General features: G+C 36.7%; 1 protein-coding gene across 6 annotated transcripts in view; it reads left to right on the top strand.

Annotated features, from left to right (window-relative positions):
* LOC115215204 (DNA topoisomerase 2-alpha) overlaps positions 1-22,549 on the top strand; it is a 116,471-nt gene that overhangs the window by 45,983 nt on the left and 47,939 nt on the right. For 5 of the 6 annotated variants that reach the window (XM_029784407.2, XM_029784406.2, XM_036505472.1 and 2 more), the window contains exons 3-12: positions 3,715-3,808; positions 5,750-5,813; positions 8,685-8,830; positions 13,164-13,261; positions 13,935-14,147; positions 16,143-16,316; positions 19,001-19,102; positions 19,590-19,727; positions 20,808-21,104; positions 21,864-22,100. In XM_029784407.2, the coding sequence (XP_029640267.1) occupies positions 3,715-3,808; positions 5,750-5,813; positions 8,685-8,830; positions 13,164-13,261; positions 13,935-14,147; positions 16,143-16,316; positions 19,001-19,102; positions 19,590-19,727; positions 20,808-21,104; positions 21,864-22,100 (1,563 nt within the window). Of the gene's footprint in view, positions 1-3,714; positions 3,809-5,749; positions 5,814-7,649; positions 7,713-8,684; positions 8,831-13,163; positions 13,262-13,934; positions 14,148-16,142; positions 16,317-19,000; positions 19,103-19,589; positions 19,728-20,807; positions 21,105-21,863; positions 22,101-22,549 lie in introns of those variants that run through there. The other variant, XM_036505473.1, reaches the window with a different exon arrangement.

Genomic DNA, 22,549 nt, shown 5'->3' with positions numbered 1-22,549 from the left:
TTATTATTATTGATAACAATAATAATAGCGTTTGCCAAATCAGACTGGCCTGGTGCAGCTTTTCTGTTTACCAGCCCCGGTCAAACTGTTCAACCCATGCCAGCATGGACAATGGATGTTCAATGAGGGTGAGCTGATTCGCGATATCCTCCTCCCACCTCCACTTCCCAGCTGGCCGCAGATGCACGGGCGGACAGCTGGAGACCTGGGCAACGACTATAAAGGAGGACCTCTCCGAACTATCAGGTCCACAGGTGGTCGGTCTGCGCAGATGGAACCGCAAATGGCTTGCTATCTCCAGTGACCTCGCATGGGCCACCATGGTTCGTGATGCCGTTGGGACCAGAGAAGAAGCCGGCTCAACCTGCCCTGGGTGAACGCTGTTGCAAGTACAAGTACTTGTGATAATGAATAAGATGGTGAACTGGAAAAAGTGTTAGCATGCCGGACAAAATGCTTAGCATTCCATTTGTTTTTATTTTCTGAATTCAAATTCCACTGAGGTTGACTTTGCTTTTCATCCATCCCTTTAGGGTCGATGAAATAAGTACCAGTTTAACACTGGGGTTGAGGTAGTTGACTAGCCCCTCCCCACAAATTTCAGGCCTTATGCCTATAATAGAAAGCATTTTTATTACCTCCGCCTTAGTGAAGGTGGAGGTATTGTTTTCAGTCGCATTTGTTTGTATGTTTGTCCATGGACAAGATATCTCAGGAACCACTGGATGGATTCTGATAAAATTTTCAGGGATGTTTGGCCTTGTGACTGGCACAAACTGATTAGATTTTGGGATTGATCCGTTACCAGACAAGGATTTTAGTTTTTTTTACTGTTTTTTTTTTTAACTTAATTTCTGAGAGCGGTCGAATTCATTTTTAGTATTCTCGTTTGTGAGAGCAGTCAAATTTATTTCAAATATTCACATTTTAAAAATCATCTCCGGCTAATCATTGAGAGGACGTTGGCGTTGCCTTGGCAGAGGTTTGTGCTCTCTGAGTGCTCTTGTTGTTATTTTCAAGAACTTTAATATAAGAAATCTAAACAATTCATCATCATTGATTTAATGTCCACTTTCTGATGTTTGCAATGGGCCAGATGGAATTCGTTGAGGCAGATCAGAAAGATCTAAGGACAAAGAACCAAATAGTGTAAGATGTTCTATTGATGTTAGAAGGACTTTGCCAGTTTGCTGTGGAAGACCTTAAAAAAAAAAGTTCTTGACTTCCATGTCAAAAATTAGAACTAACTTTGAGAGATTTCTGGTCTGTTAATGCGACAAGGAGATGCTTCCCATGTAAGACAACTGAATGTTGGTGTTGAAGAGGCATCAGTGTGTTTTAGTCACCCAGTCAATTTGGTGGTCCAGGTGCTCGGAGAACTTTGTGGGAGGATGCACAAATACTAAATTAATGGCTTAAGGTACATGGCTCAGTGGTAAGAGCATCAGTCTCACAATCATGAGGTAATGAATTTCATTCCTGGACTGGGCTGTATGCTATGTTCTTGAGCAGGCCACTTTATTTCATGTTGCTCCAGTTCACTCGACTGTAGAGATGGTGCCAGGCTGTATCAGCCTTTGCCATTGTCTTGGATAACATTGGTGGTGTGGAGAGGTGAAGGCTGGCTTGCATGGGCAATTGCTGGTCTTCTATAAGCAACCTTGCCTGGACTTGTGCCTTGGAGGTAACTTTCTAGATGCAATCTCATGGTCGTTCATGACCGAAGGGGGTCTTTACTCTGGGACAGCAAAGTTATAAAAAACTGAAGGATAGAGACTTCTGATAAAGGGCACTTGAGCATAAAAATAACTTCTCTTTTCTCCCCGTGCAATACCATCATCATTACCATTAATTAAAGTTCATATTTGATGCTGCCATGGGTTGGATGGTGTGACAGGGTCTTGAGCCCCAGGATTGCACTGTGTTCCACCGTCTACCTTGGAATGGTTTCTATGACTGGATGCTCTCCTTAATGTCAGCCACTTTACAGTGTGTATTGGGTGCTTTTTCCATGCATCAGCACCAATGAGATTGCCATGCAGCTTACAGGTGCGAACCCCCAAGGAAACAATTAATTACATTTATACAAATACAAACACACATCCACAACACAATTTGTTTATTTATCATCTGTTTTTCCTAGCTAGCAAGAATTAGATGTGGTGTTTGAGGTACGTTTTTTTTCCAAAACCGGATGGTCTGTTAGCCACTCTTGTCTCTGTTTTAATTCTGGAGGAATTCGATGGTGCAGAGTTGGTGGGCAATTTGACAGGAAATGACAAAGAATGTTTCTGGTTGCAGCCCAAGCACAAACATTGCAGTCACTATCTGCTGCGTATTTCTCTGCAAATTATAAATATTCACATGCACAAATTTTGATAATTTCTTGGAAAAAGAAAGTTAATTGATAAAAGAAGAAAGAAAAAAAGGTTGATTCTCTCCCTCGAATACTTCAGTTACTAAGAAAGGAACCCATTATTATTGGTCTTTTATTATGAAAGGCTGGTAGGTGTGGGTATGGCTGTGTGGTTGAGGTGTTTGTTTCCAACCAGATGGTTTTGGGTTCAGTCCCACACAACACGGAACCTTGGGTATATTTTCTATTACAATTCTGGGCCAACCAAAGCCGTGTGAATAGATTTGGTAGACAAACTGAAAGAAGTCCATTGTATATATATGTGTGTGTGTGTATGCTTATTTTGGCATCACAGCATCATCATCATTTAACATCTGTTGTCCATGCTGGCATGGGTTGGATGAATTTTGACCAGGGCTGGTAAGCTGAGGGGCTGCACCAGACTCCAGTCTGATTTGGCATGGTTTCTACCGCTGGATGCTTTTCTTAACAACAATAACCACTCTGAGAGTGTAATGGGTGCTAGTTGTGTGACACCAGTATACAAGCAATGTCACTTATTTCCAATATTCTGCATAAATTTGCTTGGAAACAGATGTGCTTGCCAATGGAAAGGACATCTGACCACAGAAAATCTGCCTCCATAAACTCTGTTCAATCCATATAAACAATGATAAATTGAAGGTTGTCAAACCATTACATTCTGGATTCAAAATCCCGTCGAAGATTGGAGTCTGGTGCAGTCATCTGGTTCGCCAGTCCTCAGTCAAATCGTCCAACCCATGCTAGCATGGAAAGCGGGCGTTAAATGATGATGATGATTTCTAATGAAAAGACTGGTTATATTAATTTTTCAGTATGATCAGATATTTTTAAGGGGCTCTCATAAAATACCTGTATTGTATTTAATGACATATAAAATAGAAATAATATATTTCTAAATCTCCGAGAGAGATTTATGCAGTAGCAGCATGATAAAGTGATAGCATGTTGTCAACTTAATAACAGTAGCATTCTTACCTTTTATGGGACTGTCGCATTAAGTTGACAACATGCTATATAAAATATACGTTTTTTTTTTTTCTTTAAATGTCTCAAAAATTCACTTTGAGTTCTACATGTCAAGTCTGACCTTTATCACATATTTCTATACACTAAAAACTCTTTCCTTTATATACACTGCTGAAATTGGTGTGTCTAACATACCTGTGCACCTTTTATGCCATTGAGTATGGTAATTTCAATTATTTATGTGGGTATTGTTAGAATTATTTTGTTCATTATATTTTGTCTATAGCAGATAATTTTGTAAGAATTTAATATTTATTTTATGCAATTCTGCTTCTCCTCCTCCTCAGCAAATGTGGGTGATTGATGAAGACCTCTCAACAATGGTACAACGAGAAATTTCCTTTGTTCCTGGTCTCTATAAAATATTTGATGAAATTCTTGGTGAGTATTTTGATTTGATCCCTATTTATTTATTCCTTGCTAATATAGTAATAATTGGAGGAAAGAAAAAGTATACTTTGTATATATGACTCTGTTTGTGTGTAATACAGATTGTTTGTAAAAATTTCCTATCACATGAACTGGTTTATCTTGTGGTCCTTGGAGTGCCTTTAACCCTTTAGTGTTTAAACCGGCCAAATCCGGCTCAATATATTCTACATGTTTTATATTCAAACTGGCGATATCTAACCTCTCACTCCTAACCTACAATGCCATTCTAAAAATAAACAATCACATCATTGAAACCTCAAAGCTGTAAGATAATCCAGGATTAATCCGAAACAATTTGAGTGAAAAAGTATTACATTTAACAGAGTAATCTGAACACTAAAGGGTTAAGAGAAACCACCCTGTCACAGGTCTTCGGGCAGATCTCTTGTTTGTGAATAATGTTTCTCTCAATGTGCTGTTTCCAACTGTACTTTTGCATTATACAGTGCCACTGTTTGCGGAAATGTTTACCTTTGAGAGAACTTAGTGGGTGACTGAAAATAGATGACCCTTGCATATAACTGACAGAACCCAAAACCTGAGACCTCTGAGTGCTTTATCCCTTCATATCCACTATAGTAATATCATGCCCATGGCCCTTTTTAGTGCCTTTGAGACTTGTGGTAGGTAGAGAGGAAGTCATCCTGATGCTGAGGACCTGACTTACGTACTTGCAATACAGTGAAATGCTCCCAAGGACCTGGTGGTTGTGTTAAACCAAGTGATGGATTATATCTAGCAGTCAAGGGCAGCTATGGATTCTTTGATAGACTTATGCAGTTTCCATCTATTAACTTTGCTCACAGAAAATTTGGTTCTCTTGAGGGTATAAGTAAAAGACAGTTGCCCAAGTTGCTGCTCACTGAAACTGAGCTACGGAGTTACAAAATGAATTTCATAACCATATATAGCTATGACTGGTCCCATGTTTTTGCCACCACGTACACACTGTTGCCATATGTGAAAACACAACTTGCTAATTGTACAAGGATTCCATTAACTTCTGGCAATGAACCCTAGAATTGGCACTTCGTCTCATCAACCTATCCCATTTTTCTCTCAAAAATTTTCTAAAAACATGCTGCATTTTGTCCCCTTCTTTCTCTCCCAACTCAACCAACTTCCATGTCAGCATTTAGATTATTCTGTCAAGTGTAATGCTTATTTGTTCACATTGTTTTGAATTAATCATGCATTGTCTCATTTCTGAGGTTTTCATGTGTTTATTTTTAGAATGATATCGTAGAGTAGGTGTGAGAGGCTGGATCTGGCCAACTTGAATATAAAACAAGTAGAATATTTGGGCCTGATATAGCCATGGAAATAATCACGTCTTTCGTCTCTTTCAGCCTCTTTTTTTTCCCCCCAGTGATCACAAGTTTGATTTCCATAGAGCCAGATCTACTGGAAACTTCCTCCTTTATGTCACCAGTGACCATTAGTCTTTGGGGATTTTGCCAAAAGCAATATTATTACACTTTATATCTGCAAAATTCTTCACTGCATCTAATATTAGAACCTGATTTGGTTGCCTGTGGTCTAGAGCTCTCATTTCTTGGATTGGCAACTTCCTGCCAGACTACAATCATTGGAGTGCAGTCTTCTTGGTCTTTCCTCCTTCAGTATTTTTTCTTTTCTACATTGTGCTAAACCTCTTGATGACACTCTCTGTCATATGGCTGGTAACAACCTTTCGTTCCTTCTCAATCTTCTAGCTCATATCCCTTGTTCATATAATTTAAACTCCCCTTCTATAAAACCTACTCTCTTGCAACAGAGAACTTAAATATAGAACAATATATAGTCTGCTATTTTTTTCTGTTGCTTGTTTTAAATTATTTAGTTTGAATTATTAGTAATTATATCTTTCATTCCCATTTTCTTTTCTAGTAAATGCAGCAGATAACAAACAACGAGATTCCAAAATGAATACCATCAAGATTGATATTGATTCGTAAGTTTTACATGCAATCATTTCAAATTCTTTTTCTTTCTCCTCTTGCTCAAAGTTAGATTTAAACAACTGCCTAATGTCACAGTTGTATAAGCATGGCTCTGTGGCTAAATAGGTCTCTTTGCGACTACGCGGTCTTGGGTCCAGTCCCAGTGTGTGGAACCTTGAGTAAGTGTTTTCTACTATAGCTCTGGGCTACAACCAATCCCTTGTAAATGAATTTGGTAGATGGAAACTGTGTGGAAGCCTGTCGTGTATGTGTGTAAATATATATGGTGTGTGACCCTTCTGTCCAAGTCAGACGCCATGATAGATCGTTAGCCACTACACACATTTTTTTCTCTCCTTGTTTTCTGTGTCCCTTTCTGTAGAAGAGCGTAGGCTCAAAACGTAAAAGACTTTTTCTATTCCTGAGCGTAATACTAATACATCTGTTTGTTTTGTACACCACCTGTCTTGTCTTTTTTGTGTTTTTCGTAACCTCTCCCTATATATATAATATATATATATATATATATATATTTATATATATATATATATATAACGGGAAGCTTTATGAAAATAAAAAAAGACGAAGGCAGGTGGAATACAAACAACAAATGTATTAGTATGGCGCTCAGGAATATAAATAAAACAAATCTTTTACGTTTTCGAGCCACGCTCTTCAACAAAGATACACCAGAAAGAAATTAAACGAGGTACTAACTGTAATAAATGAATATGAGAAAGTCAAGAATACAGTACGATTTTATATTCGTGATCAGAGTTTTTTTCAAAACAGACAGTATGCCCAAGTTGCTGCTACTCCCTGAAACTGACTGACCGAGTTACCAACATAATTCAGAATTTCATAACCATATATAGCTATGACTTGGTCCCATGTTTTTGCCTCCACCACACGTACACCCTGTTCCATGTTGAAAACACAACTTGCTAATTGTACAAGATTCCATTAACTTCTGGCAATGACCCTAGAATTGCTAAGGAAAGATCCTTCTATCACCTTCTTTTCTCTCAAAATTTTCTAAAACGCATCCCGCGATTTTAGTCCCCTTCTTCTCCCACACTCAATCACATGTCAGCATTTTAGATTATTCTGTCAAGTGTAATGCTTATTTATTCACATTGTTTTGAATTAATCATGCATTGTCTCATTTCTGAGGTTTCCATGTGTTTATTTTTAGAATGATATCGTAGAGTAGGTGTGAGAGGCGGATCTGGCCAACTTGAATATAAAACGTAGAATATTTGGGCCTGATATAGCATGGAATAATCACGTCTTTCGTCTCTTTCAGCCTCTTTTTTTTTCCCCCCAGTGATCACAAGTTTGATTTCCATAGAGCCAGATCTACTGGAAACTTCCTCCTTTATGTCACCAGTGACCATTAGTCTTTGGGATTTTGCCAAAAGCAATATTATTACACTTGATATCTGCAAAATCTTCACTGCATCTAATATTAAACCTGATTTGGTTGCCTGTGGTCTAGATCTCATCATTTCTTGGATTGCCAACTTCCTGCCAGGCTACAATCATTGGAGTGGAGTGCAGTCTTCGGGTCCTTCCTTCCTTCAGTATTTTTCCTTTTCTACATTGTGCTAAACCTCTTGATGACACTCTCTGTCATATGGCTGGTAACAACCTTTCGTTCCTTCTCAATCTTCTAGCTCATATCCCTTGTTCATATAATTTAAACTCCCCCTTTTATAAACCTACTCTCTTGCAACAGAGACTTAAATATAGAACATATATTAGTCTGCTATTTTTTTCTGTTGCTTGTTTTAAATTATTTAGTTTGAATTATTAGTAATTATCTTTCATTCCCATTTCTTTTCTAGTAAATGCAGCAGAAACACCCAACGAGATTCCAAAATGAATACCATCAAGATTGATATTGATTCGTAAGTTTTACATGCAATCATTTCAAATTCTTTTCTTTCTCCTCTTGCTCAAAGTTAAATTTAAACAACTGCCTAATGTCACAGTTGTATAAGTATGGCTCTGTGGCTAAATAGGTCTCTTGCGACTACGCGGTCTTGGGTCCATTCCCAGTGTGTGGAACCTTGAGTACGTGTTTTCTCTACTATAGCTCTGGGCTACAACCAATCCCTTGTAAATGAATTTGGTAGATGGAAACTGTGTGGAAGCCTGTGTCGGTATGTGTGTAAATATATATGGTGTGTGACCCTTCTGTCCAAGTCAGACGCCATGATAGATCGTTAGCCACTACACACATTTTTTCGTTGACAGAGTGGCTAACGGGCATCCGTGCCAGTGGCACATAATAGGGCACCATTTGAGTGTGATCGTTACCAGCGTCGCCTTACTGGCACTTGTGCCTGTGCTAGTTGGTTGACAGACCAGCCAAATGGCTTCGTGCCGATGGCATGTAAAAGGGCACCATTTGAGCGTGATTGTTACCAGCGTCGCCTTAGTGGCACCTGTGCAAAAAGATTCGAGCGAAGTCATTGCCAGTATCGCCTGACTGGCTCTGTGCCAGTGGCACGTAGAAAGCACCCACAACACTCTCGGAATGGTTGGCATTAGGAAGGGCATCCAGCTGTAGAAACTCTGCCAGATGAGATTGGAGCCTGGTGTGGCCGTCTGGTTCGCCAGCCCTCAGTCAAAATTGTGCAACCCATGCTAGCATGGAAAGCGAACATTAAACGATGATGATGAAGTCAGTGTTGAATGATGACAAATAGGTGGGGACGGAACAGCTGTGCCAAAATGTCACCTATCTCATAGTGACTCCTTGCTGGTTCAAGCCAGGATGGTTTGAAGTGATGTGTAAGATTAAGTTAATGCTGTGTATGATTCTCTTGTATATTACTTTCTGCAGTAGATTTCAGGTCTTGATTTTGATATTTCAGTGAAAACAATCGGATTAAAATCTGGAACAATGGTAAAGGAATTCCTGTTGTTGAACACAAGACTGAGAAAATGTACGTACCAACCATGATATTTGGACATCTCTTGACATCCAGCAACTACGATGATTCAGAGAAGAAAGTCACAGGTTTGTACATTGATAAACTGCTTTTCAAGGGTTACTTTTTTAAATAGCATATCTGCCTGTGTATAAGACGGGTTTTATTTTTGTCTTGTTAAGTGTATCAAAACATTGCTCTGTATCCGATGCAGTTGGATTAAGTATTTGGGGTTGATTTAATAATAAGAATAAAGTATTAAAAACTAATGATGATGAAATATTAAAAACAAGAGCACTCAAAGAGTGCAAACCTCTACCAAGGCAACACCAACGTCCTCTCAACGGTTAGCCAGAGATGATTTTTAAAATGAGAATATCTAAATAAAGTTGACTGCTCTCACAAACAAGAACACTAAAAATGAACCTGACTGCTCTCAAAAATTAAGTAAAAAAAAAGAGAAAAAAAACAGGAAAAATAATCTAGAATCCTTTTTCGGTACCGGATCGATCCTAAAATCTAATCAGTGCCAGTCATGAGACCAAACCTTCCTGGAAGTTTCCATGCAGTGGTTCTTGAGATATCTTGTCCATGGACAAACAAACAAACACAACTGAAAACAATACCTCTGCCTTCGTTAAGGCAAAGCTAACAAGCCAAATTCCCACAGCTATGAAAACTGCTTACAGTATATCAGCGGTTACAGTATATCTAGTGGTTACAGTATAGCTGCTTCACGATCATACATAACACTCACTTGATATGTGTCATTATTTAACGTTTATTATCTTAACAATTGTTTTTATAATCTAAATGAAAACTCTCCCAGAAAAATGAAAGGAACATTAAACTTTCATCTGCCTGTCGGGTATTTGCAGTGAGTGGATGAAAACAAAAGCCACAATTGTGATGCATTACTCTGGTGGCCATTGATCACAGTAATACAAAATGCCACAGCCAGAAATACGAGTTTTACATTCTGTATGGAAATTCCCTCGATCTAAATATAAACAGCTCTACAGCTGATCTAAAAAAAAGAATTGAAATTTGGTTCTTGTATAGGATAAATTTATGGTTTCATATTTTATCCCAGTAATTTGTCACAGCATTGTATTTCCATGCACATTTCCTCAACAAAACCACTTTAACCCTTTTGTTACCATATTTCTGTTGAGATGCTGTATTTCTTTCAATTAATTTGAAATGTAACGAAGAATTTAGTAAAATAACTCAGTTATCATTAAGCTAGTGTTAGAAACATAAATTTTGACTAACTTTTGATGGAAGATTTTAACCTAGAACTTTTGAGAACAAGACATTTGTACTACAGAGCCAGAGGCAGTTTCAGCTGGGTTGGTATCAAAAGGGTTAAACTATATATTTCAATAGATATATGATAAAACTTGCTAAATTTGTATTTTTTTCCTCACCAAATATACTTGTAAAATAGGGGGGTGTCTTGTGCAAGAGTGTCTCTTATTTACTGGTAAATACAGTTTTTAACCCTTTCGTTACCAAACCGTCCAAAGCCGCCCGAAAAAAATTTTGGTTCATGTGACCAAGCTGCCCGTAATTAGCTATTCATATTTAAATGAGAATATCAGAGCAAATCTCTTTAGTACATTCGTGAAAACACGTGATTATACTTCGTAAACAGTTCATCTACAGTTTTGTACAACGATCGAAGTGTAATTTTAATTCCGTGAATTTTGGGAGATTTTTTTCCGAAATTTGTTCCTATTGTGTTTTCAAAATTTGTAGTTCTGACAAAAAATGGATACGAATTTCATTATATCAAGCAGCGAGTCAGAATTCGAAGGATTTTCTACTGAAGACCTTCATAAATCTAACTCTATGACTGAAAAAAAAAAAAGCACGTGGTATTTGATAATGAATCCGATGTTTCATTTTCCGAAAATGAAAGCAGTGAATCCGAGAGTTCCGACAGCGATAAAGAAAATGAATTGGTACCTGAATGGAGTGAAAATTTAAAAACTGTTTCTTTCAGCGATTTTTCTGAAGAAACTGGACCAAGCCACAGTCTTTCCCAGGAGAGTAAAGCCTTTCCCAGGAGAGTAAAGCCTTAGATCTATTTCTTTTTACTTTTTCGAATGAGCCTATTTGAAATCATTACGGCGGAAACGAACTGTTACGCTAAATGTAAACAAAGCGAAAGAAAGGATAGTTTGTTGTTTCCCACAACCTTAAAAGAAATTAAGGCCTATTTTGCCATAAATATTATTATGGGTATCAGAAAGTTACCCATAAATATTATTATGGGTATCAGAAAATTACGGCAGAAACGAACCGTTACGCTAAATGTAAACAAAGCGAAAGAAAGGATAGTTTGTAGTTTCCCACAACCTTAAATGAAATTCAGGCCTATTTTGCCATAAATATTATTATGGGTATCAGAAAGTTACCCATAAATATTATTATGGGTATCAGAAAATTACGGCAGAAACGAACCGTTACGCTAAATGTAAACAAAGCGAAAGAAAGGATAGTTTGTGATTTCCCACAACCTTAAATTAAATTAAGGCCTATTTTGCCATAAATATTATTATGAGTATCAGAAAGTTACCCAGAATAACAAATTCTATAGTAAAATTTTGTTGTATACCCAATTGAATATTAGCTAATAACCCATTTTCTATAGCAATGTTTGAACAAAAATTTTAATAATTTTATATTTTGTTGAATTTACCTGTATCTACCTGCAATTAGAATCACTTTGTGACAAAAATTATAGTATTGAATTGGTTGAGAACATTTCATTAAATTATCTTCCAAAAATCACATTAATATATTGATAAATAAAAAAGTTATAGTTGTTTAATGAAACCAGACTAAATTTATGATTATGTTAGAAATTAATTGATACACATAAGTGGTGTATTTTGGTCAGAAATATAGTAACGAAAGGGTTAACAATACAAAGTTAATTTCAGCATGGTAACCTGAATAAATTGATCTTTAAGTTTTACCATTAAAATAATATAGAAGGACAATACAGTTCTATATTTAAGAGATGAGGAATTATGTACATTATTTGCATTTGACGGATATTTATCGTCATCTTGTTTGTTGTTAACACATGGAGATATTAACAAATTGAGTATAGCTGATCATGTATGGGAAAATGGAGACCACCTCCCTGTGGGATGAAGTTGAAATAATAGATGGAGAACACCAATGGAAAATACGAAAACTAAAAGAAGCAGCACATATGCTAAGACACAACAACCTCCTAAGTAGACCGAGTGCAGATGTGGGTAGCATATGGGAATCAGTATTAAGGAAGGATAGGAAAATATTAGATTTATAAGCCCTAAAATTCACTCCATAATTGCCCACGGCCATATGGCATAGTAGTTAAGAGTGCGGGCTGCTAATCCCAAGATTCCGAGTTCGATTCCAGGCAGTGACCTGAATAATAATAATAACAATAACATCAAAAAAATATCTTAGAATGAGAACCTATGTTCGAAATTTCCCCCCAAAACACCTGATGAAGGCTGGAGGGTATATCAACAAACAAAATGAGGCCAAATATCTGTCAAATGTAAATAATGAATATGAAAGGATTTGAGTGTTATAAATAACTGTCTTAATTTTGTTTTAAATTTTAGTTTTGATGAAAATGGCTAAGTGGTTGTAAATAAAGACACTTTCTTCTGGTATGGCAGCTTTTGGAAATTGTTGAATCATTGTTGGGAAATGTTCTTGAAAAGAACTGATCTTGAAAACTGTTTAGTATTTACACTTATAATGTAATATAAGTGTAAATATATGGACAATATATGGAACAATTTAATGCTGCTTCTATTTTTGTCCTATGTCTTCACTAAATATTATTTAGTTGGATTAAGTGGTCTGTAATATGATCATTGTATTGGTAGGTTCATAGTTGTTCTACTCCGAATGATTCCTGAATATTTGTTATTAATCTTCTGCCCAGGTGTTTTATGCACATTAATTTCAGAAACTTAGGTTGAATTGAGATATTTGAAACTCAAATTAGAATATAATACCATTTATATAGTAGTTCCTCTTTTTTTATTTGATTCTTTACTAGTTTTAATTAATCTCCCTATAATTAATGTGGCACATTTCTCCTTTATCAGTAGATGTCATGACGTTTAAAGTAATCCTAAGTTCTTTTGCGCTATCTGCCTTCATTTTGTCAGGCTTGTATGTAAAAATGAAATTGCAATGAATTTTAGGAATAAATTTTTAAAACTATTTTATAAAACAAAAGTGTGCATTGAAATACAAATAAAATAAATCTTGGCTTAATTTTTATCGACAGTTTTTGCTATATTCTATCTGTTCTGAAATTCTGTTTCATGTAATATAAGTTAAAGATTTTGTTTTGTCTTCCGATTATTTTTGATGTTGATATCCATTGTTTTACTACAGGTGGTCGTAATGGATATGGTGCTAAGCTTTGTAACATCTTCAGCACAAAATTTATTGTAGAGACATCATGCCAGGAATACAAACGAGCATTCAAGCAGGTAATGTATTATGGTCTTTATTAAAATCCTTAGCTACTACTCTTAATTTTAATTGTATTTTACTAATTTGAACTTATAGCATTAAATTTCCACTTTAACTACAGTGTTGAACCAAATGATTAAAATTAATCATTGGCAATCTATTCACTTCATATTAGCAGTAAATGTTGTATTTTTAAAAATTCATCTTGAACCTAACAAATTATTGTTTTCATTTGTAAAATTATATCATGCTGACTTTCTGAAGTTCATTACAAGCAGGCTACTCTGAGTTTCGCTGCAAACAATGCCACTTGAATTTCAACCATGTTTCGTGGTCTGCTACCACAACAGCTCCTTTATTGGATCCTGTTAGCTCAGGACATCATCAGGAGGAACCATGTCCGGTTTCGGCCCCTACTCCTCTACCGTTTTGACGTGACGGGGTTCCCCCCCTTTCGGAGCTGTCTTCAGCTCTGGTGTTGAGTGCATGTCTTCTTTCTTCTGTTCCCTGGCCTCTTTGATGTAGCGTCAACGAGTGTCAGCGGGCGACTGACTGCCTTGTCAAATTTTCAAAAGTTACGCAATCAGAATATGGTCAAAATAAAAAAGAAAACAATAATTTAATTTTGTTTATTATATTACAACTTTTGTATAATAATATATATTCCCTTCTTTTTAAATAATTTTCTAGACATGGACTGAAAATATGTTGAATGCTTCTGAGCCAGTTATCACCGAGTCTCGAGCAGATGACTTCACCGCAATAACATTTTGTCCAGATCTACCTAAATTTCAATTGGAATCTTTGGACAAAGATCATGTTGCTTTGTTCTGCCGACGAGCTTTTGACATTGCTGCTTCAACTCGAGGTGTGAAGGTTATATTGAATGGTAAAAGAGTACCAGTAAGTTTTTTTTTTTACTTATATGTAACCAAATTTTAACCTTTATATAATAAAATAAAATAACTGATTTAAATCTCTGTTTAAATGCCAAAACCCAGATGACATCTTTTTAAGTAAGGCTGTAAAAATAGCATTGAGGAAATATTTTATACTAGCTGAATAATCCATCGTTGCCAGGCAATATTTACAATATAAATTTTTGTTTATTCCATGTCAGACCATGCCTCCCCCTACAAATAGGCCTCTTGATAGGACAGAGTTGTGCAATTTTTTGCAAAATACTCCATTGAGGATTCTTTTCCTTTTTAAATTATTTACATGTCTATTTGACTGTTTCGCATGACTTTATTCATTAAAGCTTAAAAAGTTATTACAACTTTGGTTGTTGTAATGCTTTGCTTTCATTTTGTGATAGATAGCGATTATGCAGAAAATGCCAGCTTCCAAATCCTGTTTTCTGATTAGGTAAAATTGATTAAACTTTAAACCTTAGTAACATTTTTCTGCAATAAATGAATGACAAAATCAGATTTAATGTGGAAAATTATTTCAATATACCAAATTTGAAAATTTTGACATAATTTCAAAATTTCCACAATATGTGACACCAACAGGTAAGACCCTACAAAAGTAGAGAGACAGACAGTTACTGGACGTATCACGTACACACAGGTAATCACGTTTAAAAGGTATTGTAGACATATGTATGTGTGTGAGTGTTTCTTTGCAATGGACAGCGGAAAAGCCACCTACCCCCTCTCAGCATTTTAAAAGTTAGTTGTGTGTATGCGTATATCTATGTATTTGCAAAAGTATGTATGCAGTGTCACGTGTACATCCATGAATGACAGCTGTATTAATGTTACCATCCCACTGCCACTCCATATTTTTCACTTACACAACGCTGTTCTCCCCTTCCCTGATATCGGCCACACTCACTATGCCATCACATTTCCCTCACACTAACACTCTTGCACCCTTCTCATTTTATCAAATAATAGCCTAAAATACACCCACTAGGGAGCCCATTATAGATTTTTATTGAAATCCTATGAGCTTATAATTGAACTGGATGTTAATTTAACATGTATGCAAAGTTTTGTCAAGATTGGTTCACTGGCATAGGCAGCAAGATGGTTACAGACAGAACTTGGCCATTTCTGTATAAGATTATGTGGCTGATGGTATGTAAAAAGCACTCGTGCTGGTTCCACATAGAAAGCACTCACTACACTCTGAGAAGTGGTTGGTGTTAAGAAGAGCATCCAGTTGTAGAAACATTGCCAAAACAAATGACCGGAACCTGGTGCAGGCTTCTGTCTGGCCACTTCCTGTCAAACGGTCCATCCCATGCCTGCACGGAAAATGGATGCTAAATGATAATAATTCTGTTTTATATGTCATTGGTATCTTGTCTTGGCACAAGGCCTCGTTCTACTTGGCTAATTCATTTCTAATATGGTCTCAAGGCTTTTATTGTTTTATTGTCTCCTGAATGGTGAAATTTTGTTCTAAATAAAACTCCTGCTCTACGGTGTCTTTCAATTGTAGTAGTTGCGAAAATTAGATAATCCCACACAAGCTTACTTATAGTATCTATCTAATGAATCATCAAGTCTTAGAATTCATAGAGATGGTTACTCAATTTCCTTGGCGGATAAGTGACCAGATGGGATGCCAGTCCATTGCAGGGTTACTCATTTACAGCTAGGGTGGATTGCACAGCATGGATTGAGGTCTTTTGCTCAAGAACACAACATACACCTCAGTCCAGGAATTGAAACCACAATCTTGCGATTGGGAGTGCAACATCTGAATCACTACGCCACACATCTTCAGTAACTAATTAATATAATTTCCAAATCTGTCAATTAAATGCATCATTAGAAGTGAAATGGTGAGGCAAGATGTGTTATTTCTGCATAAATTTTCATTATTGAAGTTTTTCTTGTTTTTATTATTGTCTATTGATTTCTTTTCCTTATTGTGTTGCAGGTTAAGAACTTCAAGGACTATGTAGATTTGTATGTCAAAGACAAAGTTGATGATGCTGGTCAACCGTTTAAAGTGATATATGAATCTGTGAGTGATCGGTGGGAGATAGCTGTGACCATTAGCGACAGTGGTTTCCAGCAAGCCAGCTTTGTGAACAGTATTGCAACAACCAAGGTAAAGTAATTCCAAAAAAGTCTGGTTTCGTTCATCATGATGGTGATGGTGTTCAGCTCCAGTTACCCACTGCGATCAAGTTGAGTGATGATCAAAGACACTCCAACCATGGCTCTCCTGTGTTTCTTCCTTTCTTCTTGTTGTCTTTCCTAGACGCAGTTTATCTTGGATTACATTATCTTCTGTGACTCTAGATGGATTATGGCTGAAAAGTAGGCAAACAAACTGTATGGATGCCATAATGCATAGTTTACCCAATCGCTGGACTGTAGGCCAGTACAGGCTGTGGATCATTTAGTACTGGGCCACCTGAGCCACACAAGAAGAGAAAGATTTCAAATTTTATTTCTATGTTATTGTCTATTGCAGTCTGCAGGGTGTTGTTGCATTATATATGCAGTGTGTGTGTGTGTGTGTGTATATATATATATATATATATATATTATGAAGACTGCATGGCCCATTGCTCTGTGATCATTTCGTCATCTGACATGTACCTGTACAGGTAATGTCTATTTGATGGAGGAGGAAGCTTATACCTAAACAAACAGTTGATCACTATAAACAAATCATATGTGTGGTTGTTCGGTAAGAAATTATCGAACCTTCATATGTTGTCTAATGACTGGAGAGTCCATCATACGCACACACACACATAATGATTAAATTGCATATACAATTTATTGTATTTTCTTGTGTGTGTGTGATCTCCTAGTCCATGGAGCAAAAATGGTTTGGAGACTGTTGCCATAATTGATTGGGTAGCTGGTATCCATCTAACCAAGAAGTCGGTAGTTTGTATTTTGTATGCAATAATGCATTGTGTTAGTGGCCATGATATGTAAGTCTCAAACTGGCTAAGTCCACCTAGGTGTCAGTTCTGACTTCATTTATTTTTGTGGGGGAAAAATTGTACTCCTCAAGCAGGCAATGACGAATTAGTGACACAATGTATCAGGAGAGCCTTGTGGGTGCACAAGCCACTTGATTCTCAGCCAATTTTTTTAATCCACTGATTCTCCTGATTAACTCAAAATTTTGATTAATTAATCTTTTTGCCTACTTTTGGGTACCCTGTTAGCATTCATATTACAAAGGGGTGCTGAAAAGTTCCTGGCTTTAAGGGTTTCACAAAAGGCCTGGCTGGAGGCCCAACCTTCCGAGTTCTTTTACAGGGCTTTGAAAAACTGAAGGACCATTGCAATAAGTGTGTGAATCTGAAAGAGGAATATGCTGAATAAAATAATTAAAACCGTTTCTGCTGTATCTTCTTTTACCCAAGGCCAGGAACTTTTCAGCATCCCCTTGTATATCTGAGAAGCTCAGCTAGAATTGCCAATGTTGGAGTGTTTTTAAATGTTACTTATGACATTTCCTATTTTTAAAGGTGACCAACAGGTAGAATTTTTAAAGGTGACAACAGGTAGAATTTTTAAAGGTGACCAACAGGTAGAATTTTTAAAGGTGACCAGCAGGTAGAATTTTTCAAGGTGATCAACAGGTAGAATTTTTAAAGGTGACCAGCAGGTAGAATTTTTAAAGGCGACCAACTGGTAGAATTTTTAAAGGTGACTAACAGGTAGAATTTTTCAAGGTAATCAACAGGTAGAATTTTTAAAGGTGACAAGCAGGTAGAATTTTTAAAGGTGACAAGCAGGTAGAATTTTTAAAGGTGACCAGCAGGTAGAATTTTTAAAGGTGACCAGCAAATAGAATTTTTAAAGGTGACCAACAGGTAGAATTGTTATCACTTCAGACAAATGCTTAGCAGCATTTCTTTCGTCTTTATGTTCTGAGTTCAAATTCTGCTGCAGTTGACTATGCCTTTCATCTTTTCCGGGTCAATAAAATATGTACCAGTTGCATACTGAGGGTTGATGTAATTGACTTACCCCTCCTCTGAAATTGCTGGCTTTGTACCAAAATTTGAAAGTATTTTATTATCATTATTTTCAAAGGCTTTGAGCTAGCAGAATTGTTAGGACAATGGACAAAATGCTTGGCAGTATTTTGTCCATCTTTACATTCTGCATTCAAATTCTACTGAGGTCGACTTTGGCCTTCATACTTTTGGGGTCGATGAAATTAGTACCAGTTATGCACTGGGGTCGATGTAATCAACTCATCACCCGCCCCCAAAATTTTAGGCCTTGAGCCTATATTAGAAAGATTATTATTATTTAAGGCAGTAAGCTGGCAGAATTGTTAGCATGCTGTGCAAAATGCTTAGCGGTATTTCGCCCATTCTGAGTTCAAATTCTGCTGAGGTCAACTTTGCCTTTCATCCCTTTGGGGCTGATAAATTAAGTACCTATTTCTTTACTACCCACAAGGGGCTAAACACAGAGAGGACAAACAAGGACAGACAAACAGATTAAGTCGATCATATTGACCCCAGTTGCATATGGACTCAGTTGCATCCAGAGACCTCAAAATGCAGCAAATTATAAGTTCAAGGATGGTAGATAACTGCCATGTTTATTTGGGGAAGACTGGTTAGTGAGAGGAATTTATGTATTAATTCTATATCCTGAATTCCAGAAAGATCTTGTTTTAGAACATGTACTTTTGTTAATATGTGAAGAAAGATTGTTTTAGAATTATATTGACAGTATTTTTTGTAGGATATGAGTACTACCTTTTGAATTTATTATTAATATTTATTATTGTCATTTTTGTGATAGGGAGGTCGCCATATAGACCATGTCTCAGATCCTTTGGTCAATAAAATCATTGAAGTTGTGAAGAAGAAAAATAAAGGTGGTTTGAATATCAAACCCTTTCAAGTAAGTTATGAATTATTTTGCATTGATAAACAAAAAAACACCAATTGTTTCTATGAAATAACTGTACCAATAATGCAATAAATATTTCTGGAATTTACTTCATTCAGTATAAACCCTTTAACATTAAGATCACTCTGTCAAGTGTCATGCTTATTATTTATTCAAGTTTCGAATTAATTATCCATTATCTCATAACTTAGCTTCAAGATTCCCATGATGTTATTGTTTATTTTTAGAATGACATTGTAAGGTAGGTAAGAGAAGCTAGATCTTGCCTCTTTGTTTTGCTGGCCATCCCTATCTTCATTTAGGTGTCATCTCATCTGTGAGGCCCAATATCTTGAGATCTCATCTTTCTGTCTTTTCATCCAATTTTTTTTTCTCTAGTAGTATACACCATATTTTCGTTCAGTATTTACTATCAATTCATATTACTGCATGTTCCTATGTATGAAATTCTATTATTTTTCTCTTGTTTTGTCTTTAGATTAAAAGCCACATGTGGTTGTTTGTAAACTGCCTAGTCGAAAACCCAACCTTTGATTCTCAAACTAAAGAAAACATGACATTGCAACCAAAATCCTTCGGTTCAAAATGTCAGCCAAGTGAGAAATTTATTACTGCTGTGAGTATTATGCAGTTAATTATTATTATTTTTTTAAATGTTCTGGTTTTACTCAGATTATTGAGATACATCATCATCACACAGTAATCTATTATTATTTTCATTTGTAGCTAGATTGTTGAAAATTTCTATTATTTCTGGATGTGTATGTGGTACCAGACTGAAATTGAACTAGGAGCCTTTATTTCTAGATAAGGAAAATATGGTTCATAATCTTCTTACCAAGAATTCATTATTCACTATGCATTTAATCCTGAGATCTTCCTCAATTGTCGGTATAATTCCACTGCCATTACCTGGCATTTCTATATTCCAGCAGCTGACACCCATTTTACATTGCTGATACCAGTGGCACTTTTGCTGCCTCTTCTGCACTCATTGTTTGATGGTTTTAATATCCAACTCTAAATGCAAATACATCTGTTGACTTATGTGTTTGTAACGCTTTTTAGAATTTGAAATATATTATTTCTACATAAAGAAATAGGGCAAGTCAGGTGAAATTTTTTAGAACTATTAACTGAATGAATATTACTATATGCTACTGAGGCCTTGACCAGAGATACTTCTCAAAAGACTTCATTTGATTGGAGACGTCCATGAAAAGAATTGTCATTTCCAATACTTGTAAAAGTTTGTGTTTTGGTATTCAGGAATTGAAAATTATACGAGTGTGATATTCAGGTCAGATGTGCTGGGGTATGCGCCATTGCTCTGCATTGCTGTATTCACCTTGTCATTATATTCCTGGGTCCTACTGGTTGACCTGTCAAGCAAAGTCCCAGTCAGTCCCCATCTCGCAGAGGTGGGGGACTAACTCCTTCTGCTGTGATCATGTGGCGTTTGGTCCACTAACATGAGCCATCAACCCAACTGGATCCTCAGTGAAGAGATCACAGTAAGCAGGATCTGACTTGGAAGATCAAGCGACATGGCTAAACAGTCTGAGCTGGCTCTCCTGTCATATTAAATAGCAATACATGTTTAGTAATTTAGTAGTTCAACTAGTGATTGATAAAAGTAATTTGAGTATATCAAGACATTATTTTCTGATTAGTGCTACATGTTTCTCTTTTCTAGGTGAGCAAATGTGGTATTGTGGAAAGTGTGATGAGCTGGATGAAATTCAAAGAACAAGCTCAGCTACAGAAGAAATGTCATAGCTCCAAACATTCAAAACTAAAAGGTATCCCTAAACTTGATGACGCCAACTGGGCTGGGACCAAAAATTCCAGTCACTGTACATTAATTCTGACAGAAGGAGACTCAGCCAAATCTTTGGCTGTAGCAGGTCTTGGAATTGTCGGTAGAGATTGCTATGGTGTATTTCCTCTCAAGGGTAAAGTGCTCAATGTTCGAGAGGCAACTCATAAACAGGTCAGTATTTTTAGCCATAATTTTACTTTTTCATTCAGTTGAAAATTAAAATTTTAAAAAATTTGTCATATATTATGTGGTATGTATGTGCATAGGTGTGTGTGTGAAAAGCCTGGCTGATGACAGTCAAGGCTGATCTGGAACCGAACCTAGGCCCTCATATCTACGGCGTTCGCCGCTGGAATAAGGAGTGGTTGGAGATCACGCGGTCGTTAGCCTCAAATCGCCAGGTCTGGTCCGCGTTTGTGAAAGATGCAGCATTGAGGATGAATGAAGCCAGCTCAACCCACCCCGGGTGAATGCTGTCTCAAGACAAGAAGCAGAAGTGTGTGTATGGTGTGTATATATATATATATATGTGTGTGTGTGTGTGTGTGTATATGTGTATATAAGTGAAACTGGACGTATAACGTGTGTGTATATGCATGTGTATGTGTTTTTGTGTTTGTCTTCCCTTCACATCATTTGAAAGGTGGTGTTGGTTTGTTTATATTCCTGCAGCTTAAAGGTTTGACAAAAGAGACTGATAGAATAAGTATCAGACTTAAGTACTAGGTTTGATTTGTTTGATTAAACCCTTCAAGACAGTACTCCAGCATGGCCTCAGTCAGTGATCCAAACCACTAAGAGATAAATTTCAGTTTTCTGCAAAACCTCCGTGTACCAAATTTTCTGTTCCATCCTGATTTAATGATGACAAAAACATTTTTTTTTTGTGGAGACACCTTGCATAACATGTTTTGCTGTTGTTGTTTTTAGATTATGGAGAATGCAGAAATCAACAACCTGATCAAAATTCTTGGACTTCAGTTCAAAGAAAAATACGAAGACATTGAGAAGCTGCGCACCCTTCGTTATGGTAAAATTATGATAATGACAGATCAGGATAATGACGGCTCTCACATCAAAGGATTGATAATCAACTTCATCCATCATTTCTGGCCAAACCTTTTGAAACACAATGTTGTAGAAGAATTTATTACACCAATTGTTAAGGTAAGTTCTTTATCTTTGTTGTATGTGTGTGTGTACCCCACCTCCTTCCCATAGAACCACATTCCCACTTGACCCTTAACCTTTTTTGTTTTTCTCACTGTTCTTTCTTTCACACCACCTCTCTGCCTTTATATTTTTCCCTCATGCCAGTGCTACATAGAAAGCATCCTTGCTGGTGCCATAAATGAAGCACTTGTACTGGTGCCACACATAAAGCATCTGTGCTGGTGCCATGTAAGATAATCACTCTGTAAAGTCGTTGACATCAGGAAGGGCATCCAGTCATAGAAACCATGTCAAAACAGACAATAGGAGCTTGGTGCAACTCTCTGGCTTGCTAGCTCCTGTCAGACCATCCAGCCCATGCCAGCCTGGCAAAACGGACATTAAATGATGATGGTAAAGGTTAAATGTGTATGTTAATTGGACGGCGAGCTGGCAGAATCGCT

The sequence above is a fragment of the Octopus sinensis genome, linkage group LG8 (assembly GCF_006345805.1).
Source record: "Octopus sinensis linkage group LG8, ASM634580v1, whole genome shotgun sequence".
NCBI lineage: Eukaryota > Metazoa > Mollusca > Cephalopoda > Octopoda > Octopodidae > Octopus > Octopus sinensis.
The sequence above is the reverse complement of the archived record's forward strand: the minus strand, read 5'-3'. Positions and strand labels throughout refer to the sequence as shown.